This window comes from Chrysochloris asiatica, unplaced genomic scaffold, assembly GCF_000296735.1.
Source record: "Chrysochloris asiatica unplaced genomic scaffold, ChrAsi1.0 scaffold00348, whole genome shotgun sequence".
NCBI lineage: Eukaryota > Metazoa > Chordata > Mammalia > Afrosoricida > Chrysochloridae > Chrysochloris > Chrysochloris asiatica.
In genome coordinates this window covers 1,762,654-1,772,227 of record NW_006408866.1, presented here as the reverse complement: position 1 = coordinate 1,772,227, position 9,574 = coordinate 1,762,654, and the positions used below count along the sequence as shown (strand labels likewise).

General features: G+C 44.1%; 1 protein-coding gene across 1 annotated transcript in view; it reads right to left on the bottom strand.

The window, feature by feature from the left end:
* Window positions 1-8,175, bottom strand: part of ACSM4 (acyl-CoA synthetase medium-chain family member 4) — a 25,362-nt gene extending 17,187 nt beyond the window's left edge. The window contains exons 1-3 of the mRNA XM_006875963.1: window positions 7,975-8,175; window positions 5,020-5,230; window positions 625-832 (exon numbers count right to left, since the gene is read on the bottom strand). Coding sequence (XP_006876025.1) covers window positions 625-832; window positions 5,020-5,230; window positions 7,975-8,175 — 620 coding nt within the window. The remainder of the gene's footprint in view (window positions 1-624; window positions 833-5,019; window positions 5,231-7,974) is intronic.
* Between the last annotated feature and the right edge of the window lie 1,399 nt (window positions 8,176-9,574).

The window sequence follows — 9,574 nt, the reverse complement described above, 5'->3', positions numbered from 1 at the left end:
CTGTGAGTATTTCTTTAAAGATGACAGGCAAGAAAACCCCCTGGAGCAGTTCTACTGTGTAACATATGGGGTCATCACGAGTCAGAATTTACTCAAGGGCAACTTCTTTGTTTGTCTACTTACTGTACAGCAGAAGACAGATAATAAATAAATAAGGGAACAAATGAATGCCTTGGTAATTTCAGAGCGTTAAGAGTGCTCTGAAAGGAACAGGATCATGTGATGGAGAGTGTTTAGAGGGCTATACTCCACCAGGTGGTCAGAAAAGTCTCACTGAGGATAAAACACCTGAGCTGAAATCTAACCGACACAAAGGAGCCAACCATGAAAAGGTCTGAGGAAGAACAGTCAGCAGGTGCAGAGGTGGGGAGAGAGGTAGCCAGAGTGACTCAAGGCAGAGGAAGTGAAATGAGGTGTATTCCAGTAGATCCTCAGGGGCCAGGCCACACAGAAGACTCACAGTTCAGAACAGGAAGTTGGAGGCAGAACTACATCCTTTCCTTCTGCCTGAGAAAGAACCCAGATCAACTTACAGTGAGTCCCCTTGGAGACAAGCCGACTTGGAGATGGAGCTGTGATTCCTGTTGTTACTGGTACTGCAACTGAGGCTAAGAAAATACTCACTGAAATAACTCCTGGAAGCTGAGCCACCCTTCCTGGCTGTGTGGAGACACCAGGAGCTTGGTCTTCAAGTCTGGGCAGTCCGACACAATCGACTCCACAACTGGGGCCACCTCCTCACTGGCCACAATGCACTTGGCCTTGGATGCTTGCAGTCGATAGAGAATGTCCTTTGCTGTCAGCTGTATTGTTCCTGGCATGAAGACAAGCCCTGGGAAGGAGAGAGGGCTCCACACTGAACAGGACTGTTGTCTGTTAGGTAGGGTTGTGCACTGTGGAAAACCTAGGCACTCAGCCTTCAGCTCTTTCTGCCTTGTCCTCCCTGCCCTCCCAGGCCCATCCCACAGGACCCTGATCACAAGGAGACTCTTAGAGTCCAGACTTCAGAGTCTGACAAACATCATATCTAATCTTTAGCAGCCTTGTAACTGTGGACACAGGATCTTTCTCTGCCTTTGTTTTCTCATCTGTAAAATGGAGATAATATTTTGGAGTCCTGGTATGGAGCTGTGGGATGAGCCCTGGGACTGCTAACCAAAATGATGACAGTTCAAACCCATGAGCCACTCCTCAGAAACCCTATACAGGGCGGCTATGAATTGGAACCAACTCACTGCACTTAACAGCAACAACTTCATATGTAAAATGTCTGTCATACAGTAAGCATGCTAATGGTGGGCGATTATTATGTAACATTTGAATCATTATTATGCAACATTTAAATTACACTTTACAGCTTATAGCCCATTTTCATGAGAACTCTGGAGACTACTGGTTCAGAGGACTGAATCATTCAATCACAGTGGTCGCTTCAGGATGAGTTTTACAAGACATCCATTGCAGATGAGAAAAAATTAATAAAAAAAATTTCTTTTAAGTTGAGATGTTAGAATTCTTTCTATATTCTTACCTCAATTTGTATGTGTGTATGTATTATAATATGTATTCTATGAGGCTAAATCAGTAAGTATTGGTACAAAATTATAGAGACCTTTATTAAACCAAATATTCAAATGTAAAGCTATGTTTCCCAGCATCTCCATCTAGGTCTGTATACTTCTGAAGGTGGTATTTCTATCTCTAACTTACGAATCAGGCTGCTAATCCCACAGTCAGCAGTTCGAAACTACCAGCTGTTGTGCAGGAGAAAGATAAGGCTTTCTGCTCCCGTAAAGATTTGCAGCCTCAGTAACCCTATGCAGGGTCTCTATGAGTCGGAACCGACTCCATGGCACATAACAACAACAACATCCCTTCCCTAAAGAGGAGACTCACATTACATTCCTTTTAGATGTTTTTTGAGTTTGAGGAATAAAAAGTCTGAGGCCTCAGGATTAGGGCTGTAGGGTGGATAGGGTAAGTCTTCCCACAGAAATTCTCATAGGACCTCACAGAAAGCTGGTGCATTGTGATGGGAAAAAAAAAAAAAAGAAAATATCCTGGTCTTTTTCTCCCCCATGTAGTTTTCAATTTTCTTCAAACTTCTTCCTAGTAAGCCCCCATGATCGCCCTGTGTCCTTTGTTTTTGTTGTTGTTATGTGCCGTGGAGTCGGTTCCGACTCATAGCGACCCTGTATAGGGTTTCCGAGGCTGTAAATCTTTACAGGAGCAGAAAGCCTCATCTTTCTCCCGCGGAACAGCTGGTAGTTTTGTACTGCTGACCTTGCGGTTTGCAGCCCGATTAGTAACCACTACGCTACCAGAGCTCCTTTGTGTCCTTTGAGAGCATCTATTAAGATTACCTTTTGGAATCTCCAAAAAACAGTTGTTACAATCTTCTGAACTGACCTCTCAGCTTTTGAATTTAACAGGCTCAGCAGATCTCCTCAGAAATCATTATTTTGATTGGGTCTTTTTTTGGAAGGCACCCTAACAAGACCAAGACTAACATGTTCCTTAGAGAATATTTGTCTGCAACCATATTGCAGAGACATATTTAAATTAAACATGTTTTATATGAACTGGAACCCTAGTAGCGATACTTTTTGAGTTACCCTTTTGTAGTTAACCCCCCAAAAACCCCATAAAACCAAACCCACTGCCATAGAGTCATTTAGTCTGGCACTGGGATAGAGCACTAGATCCCAAGGTCAGTTTGAACCACAAGTTACTACGCAGGGTCGCTGTGAGTCACAAGTGCCTCCGACAAGATACTAACAACAAGGAGCTCTGGTAGCGTAGTGGGTAATGAATGGACTGGTCAGCAAGTTCAGTAGTTCGAATCTACCAGCCACTCCAAGGGAGAAAGATGAGACTTTCTGCTTCTACAATGCTTTACAGCCTTGGAAGCCTCATACAGGGTCACTATGGGTCGAAACCAATTCGATAGCACATAACAAACCAGCCAACCATTGTGTGCCTAGTGGAGTCCTGGTGTGGTGCTGTAGGATAAACACTGGACTGATAACAGGGTTGGCAGCTCAAACCCACCAGTCAGTCCTTGGAAGCCCTATACAGGGTAGCTAGGAGTCAGAACCTACTCAGTGGCACTTAACAACAATCCTTAATTTCCTCCCAATCACAACTGGTTTCACATTTACAAGTTTTTTATTTAATAGTGAATGGAAAAATAATTTTACCTATTGCTGTTTCTACTTAATATTGGTAATTAGAACATTTTCAACATGATTAATGATGTTCCATCAAGTTTGTTGTTAAGTGATTGTCAAATCAGATCCAACTCATAGTGACCCAAGGAGTGGCTGGTGGGTTTGAACTTGGCATCTCATGTTTAGCAGTGCTTATCCCACCGCACCACAGCAGGACTCCATTCCATCAAGTTGAGGCACCATAATCACCGCACATCAATTAAACATTTAGTCTTAGCTAAGTTATCGTTTATTTAACCATTTCTCTATGTTGTCTAATACTTTATCATTTTTGAATGGCATTGCAACAAAATACATCTTTGTATTTTCTATGGCAGCATAGCCTTTGGTGTTCTTATTTATTGTTCATTGATTTATAAACATTTAGTGACGTTTCAGAGCAGGGATCAGCAAACATGTTCTGTAAAGGGCCAGAAAATAAACAATGCTAGGATTTGCGGACCACAGGATCTTTGTTTAAAGCAGCAACTCTGCCCTCTAGAAGGAAAACAGTCACAGACAATATGCAAACCAATGGGCGTGGCAGTGTTTCCTTTTACCTTTTATTTACAAGAACAGGCGACCAGCCATGGTGTGCAGATCCTTGCTGTTGGGATCAGCATTGAACTGCTAACCCCAAGGTCCATCCACCATCCTCTCTGAGGGAAAAAGAGGAGACTGCTCCCTTAAAGATTTACAGTCTTGGAAACCCTAGGGAGCAGTTCTACTGTGTCCTCTAGGGTTGCTATGAGGATGCTATGGAATGGACTCTGTGGCCATTTGGATTGCTTTGGTTTGGTTTGGATCTAGACAGAGAAGTCCTGGTGTGCGGTGATTTAGCACTCATCTGCTAAAGGAAAGGTGGGTGTTTCATCCTCCTCTATGGGAGAAACACTAGGCAGTCTGCTTCCCCTAAGATTTGCAGCCTGGAAACCCTATGGGGCACTTTTAGTATGTCCAATAGGGTCACTATGAGTCAGAATGGACTTGGCAGCAGTAAGTGTGGGGTGTATGCATCTATGTCCGAAAGAAAAGGAGCCGCTCCATGGAGTCCATCAGGCGCTCCATTGGGAAAAAGATAGAACTGTGTCAGCTTCCCTAAAGGTGGTGGTGCTGCTGGTTCTGTGCCGTGGAATCGGCTCCGACTCACAGCGACCTGTACAGGGTTTCTGAGGCTGTAAGTCTTTATGGGAGCAGAAAGCCTCATCTTTCTCCAGTGGAGTGGCTGGTACAGTAGGACTGCTGACCTTGAGGTTAGCAGCCAACTCGTAATCACTACACTACCGGAGCTCCTTTTTTTTTTTTTTGGATTAGACAACTTTATTTTTGTTCTACGGAAGCAGTTGGTTTGGTTTGAACTGTTGACCTTGTGGTTATGAGTCCAGTTAGCCTACAGCACTGCATGGTCAGTGGTTCAAACCCACCAGCTGTCCTTGGAAACCCTATAATGAGTGGGAACTGACTCAATGGCACTTAACAATTACATCATGCTTGCTCTGAACATCAACTCTTGTTTTTCTATCTTCTGTTAGCGTAATTTAATTAGACCTAGCTCTGGTAGCATAGTGGTTACAAATCAGGCTGCTAACCTCAAGGTTGGCAGTTTGAAACTACCAGTTGTTCTGTGGGAGAAAGATGAGGCTTTCTGCTCCTGTAAAGATTTGCAGCCTCGGAAACTCTTTGCAGGATCGCTATGAGTCAGAATCGACTCCACAGTACTTAACAACAACAATAATCATTCAGAAAACCCTTGGGTTCCAGTCTTTGTATATTTCTGCATGATTTAGAAATGTTTGATACTGACACTGACCTGTTCGCATACAAGCCACATTTATGAGCCACCACTCTGGGATCCGGGGTAGAATCACAGCCACGCGGTCTCCTCTCTTCAGGCCACAGGGTTTGGTGAGCACGTTGGCAGCCTTTCGGGACAAGATGCTCAGTTCCCCAAAGCTCCATTTCACCTCATCCCCTTTACCATTCACCCACCACAGGGCTGGATTGGCAGGTCTCTCTCCTGTCTGGACAGGGACACATAGAAAAGAGGACAGGTTCATATGGCCGGCAACCAAGTAGTGGGGACATCTGTCTACTTCCCCTCTGCGTGGGCTCCCGTGGATTCTGGTAGGAGCACCTGGTACATCTTTGGAGGAACTATCCTCTCCTTGACGGGACAACCTATCATGGTGTTCATCCTTCCCTGACCAGTGGGTGGGCATTGGACCCAAGTTGAACCAGTCAGATCTTCTCTCCCTGGACTTTGAGTTTTCTGTGAGGAACCCAAAGCTAGAAATGGTGGATGAAGACACTATCTCTTGGAACCTGGTGCTTATAGACCTCAGGGAGTTGTTCTGATTCCTGTCATCTGCCACCCAATATGGCAACTCTTTTACATATGCTTCAATAAATTCCTTTCTTACTCTATTCTGTCCAGATAACCCTAATGGATATACTTGGGTTAACTCGTAATCTGACATTCCTTGTACCAAAAAACCTGATGTGTGGTCTTCACGGGGAACAAGGATCAGAATGGTGGGCCATGGGAGCCAGTTAACTTGACCGATGGATTCTGGAGGAAACTTCTCTTGCTTTGGAGTCAGACTGCAAAATCTCTAGGCTTTATGTGTTACCTGAGGTTCAAGCTCAGCAGCTGCTCCTCGGAAACCCTACTACTATACAGGGCCTCTATGAGTCAGACCTAACGCGACAGCACTTAACAACAACATATGTCTTTCAGTTTTAGGGTGAGATTAACAATGTCTACTCGCTCTCATTTTGTTCAAAAGAGACTTTCACAAGTAGTAGCAGTTGCCACCAAATCAGCTTGGGAAAAAGCTGAGGCTTTCTGCTCCCGTAAAGATTTACAGCCTCGGAAACCCTGTACAGGGTCATTATAAGTCAGAACCAACTCCATGGTACTTAACAGCCAAGTCAACTCTGATGTACGGTGATCCCATGTGTGTCATAATAGAACTGTTTTTCCTGGGGTTTTCAATAGCTGCGGACTCACACCACCAGCCTCTTAGTTAGCAACCAAGTACATTATCTCTATGCACCATCCAGGGACTCTTTGTTTTGTTTAGTTAAGTGCCATCAAGTTGTTTCTGATCCATATCTACCCTGTATAGCATTTCTGAGGAGGGGCTGGTGGGTTTGAACCACTGATGTTGCGGTTAGCAGTCCATTGCTTATCCTACAGTGCCACACCAGGAATTCTTTAGCAGGTATTAAAGAGGAGTCTTGGTGTGGTGCTATGGGTTATGTGTTGAACTGCAAGGTCGGTTTGAACTGCAAGGTCGGCAGTTTAAGCTTGGAAACCCTATACAGGGTCGCTATGAGTCGGAACCGACTTGATGGCACTTAACAACAACAACAAAAAAGAAGTGATGACTTTAAATGAAGGCTTTCCCCTCTGTTTACTAACGAATGATTCAATATATTTAATGTCTTGTGTATCTAGTAGAAAGGAGCTCTGGTAGTATAGTGGTTACGAATCGGGCTGCGAACCACAAGGTCAGCAGTTTGAAACTACCAGCTGTTCCGCGGGAGAAAGATGAGGCTTTCTGTTCCTGTAAAGATTTATAGCCTCGGAAACCCTGTACAGGGTCGCTACGAGTCAGAACCGACTCCACGGCATTAGCAATAGAATCCCTAGGTAGTTAAGCACTCTCCTACTAGCTGAAAGGTTGGCATTTGGAACCCACCCAGAGGGACCTTAGATGACAGACCTGGTGATCTGCTTATGAGAAGTCAGAGCCTTGAAAACCCTCCTGAGTAGTTCTACTTTGCATACATGGATTTACCATGAGCTGGCCTCAACTTGGTGATAATTCAACAAGAACAGTGTATCTAGTAGCTAACACCATCTTTAGAGTGTGAGTTCATGCAGTGCGTTTTGGAAAGTCCTAATAGGTTACGTGTTTCTAGGTCTGTACCTAGGATGGGGTGGGGTTTAGAAAGCAGGGACCTTGTCCTGAGGCTGCACACATTGTTGTACACATTAGCTTGCTTTATTCTTCTCAACCTCTGTTCTCCCCTTTTCTAATTGCCCAGTTGTGAGTGGTGATTCTCGATCTTGAAAACAAAACACAGATTACTATTCTTTGGATAAGCCTGGGACCAGCCTGAACAATGAATGGGGAGTAAACAGCTGTTGCTTCGGACTTGGCGAAAAGAGGCAAAAAAAGAGGAATATCTGGGAATGTTGTGGAGACGACAGAGAAAGACAACCATGCATAGTTTAGGATCAAAGCTCCTTCCTTGACAATGTTCTTGTTGTTGTTGCTAAGTGTCATCGAGTTGGTTCTGACTCATAGCAACCCTGTATATGGTTTCTAAGGAGCAGCTGGTGAGTTTGAACCGCTGACCTTGTGGTTCCAACTGACCTTACAGTCCAGTACATTATCCTGCATGGCCACCAGGACTCCTTGGAAATAGGAGACGGCAATTGGAAAACAAACAAAGGGATGGAAGAATTGAATTAAATTTGACAAGTGAGACCACAGAGCAAGAAAATGGGACGTTGTTAAGGAGACCTGGTGGTGTTACAGGATAAGCACTTGACTGCTAATTGCAAGATCAGCAGCTCAAACCCACCAGCTGCTCCTTGTGAGAAAGATGACACTTTCTGCTCCCATAAAGCTTTCCTTTATGGAACCCCTACACCCGGTCTGCATGAGACGGAACCGACGTGATGGCAGTGTTTTTTTTTTTGGTGAGAAGTAAGTGAGCACCAAGCATGTAATGGAAACCTAGCGTCACATACCTTCTCTTTTTGAGACCACTGGTCCAGCACATCGCCAGCAAAGTTAAAGTTCTTAGGCAACATCTTCTCACAGCGATTTATGGCTTCAAAGTCATCAAGGGTCAGAGGTGCCCAGAGCTGGTAATCTTTGTGAAAGTGCCGGCCAGGTGGCTTGGCAAGCCAGAGGAATCTGAATGTCTGGTATTGAAACAAAATCTTCATGGTTTGCCTGGAGCTTTGTTTACTGATGTGGATGTGGAAATACCACAGCCTGTGAGAAAAGACAGGAGGAGAATGTCAGTCTCTCCTGACACAGTGAGATTGGGAAGAGGACTTGGGCTGTGTGACCCTCAGAGGTTGGAGACTATCTGAAAAGACCCCATCTTTCTCCAGTGCTGCCGCTGACATGGTCTTCCTGCCACTAGACTTTCCCTCTTCATTCTGCCTATGATCAGATTAATCTTCAAAAAAAAAAATGCAGCTGTAGAACTCACCCCATGACTAAATTTTCAGCCAAACAACAGACAGGCCTATAAGGGAAACAGTAACATTAGGGAGTTATGAACTCTTTAGAATAATCACTTGAGATAAAAAAAAAAAAGCAGCATTTACCCAAGGATGCATTTCAGAGGGTCAGGAAAGGAGGAATGGAAACAGGCAACCTAGGGAGGAAGTGGGATAAATGATGGTTCTGTGTGGGGATTGCAGTCAATGAAATGAGACAAAATATATATGAACTGTTGAGTGGAAAACTGATCTGCGCTGTAGATCTTCAACCAATTCATAATAAAAAGTTGAAAACCAATTACAATTGTAGAATTGTCAAATTCCCATCTTCTGGATCTATATTCTCCCTAACCAAACAACAAACCAGCTTCCTGGTTTGTCATCCAAGTCTCTAATTGGCTTCATGCTCTGTTCTAACCTGCTAACTCCTTTACTTGAATATCCTCTTTCAATAAGAGCACCTATTCACTTTCCATAAATGTCTGTTTCCACCTGTCATGCCCCTTGCTTCTGGCTAGCCTGTCCTACCCTCCCCTTGAACCCTCCAATATAACTGATTAGAAACCTGGATTTAAGTTCTGGGTTGGCCATTTTTCAGGCTGAAGGACATTGGGCAAGTTTCTTACCCTTCCTGTGCCTCAGTTTTCACATTTGTAAAATGTAAAGTAAAATTATGGGAAAATATACAGTATTCTGGGGGAGCACAGTGGCTCTAGAGGGTCAGTCCTGGACTTCGAACCACAAAGTCTGTGGTTCAAGGCCACCAGCTGATCGTGGCAGAGACATAAGGCTTTCTGCTTCTGCAAAGATTTGTAGGCTAAGGCACACTATACAGGGTCACTGTGAGTTGGAACCAAGTGGACAGCACTCAACAACAATAACATACAGTGCTCCCTCCTAGATTATTGTGAGGGCTTAATAAGGCCTGCACAATGGACCTTTTCAATGTTAGCCACGGCTGTTGTTAGTATCATGTTGCTAGTGGCATAACATAGTTTCATGAAGCATTCTGACAGTATGAATCAGGATTTTAGGACTTTATCCCCACCCAGTCCAAACTAGCTTTGTGACATTGGTAAGGTCCTTTTCCCTTTCTGAATTTCTATTTTAATCT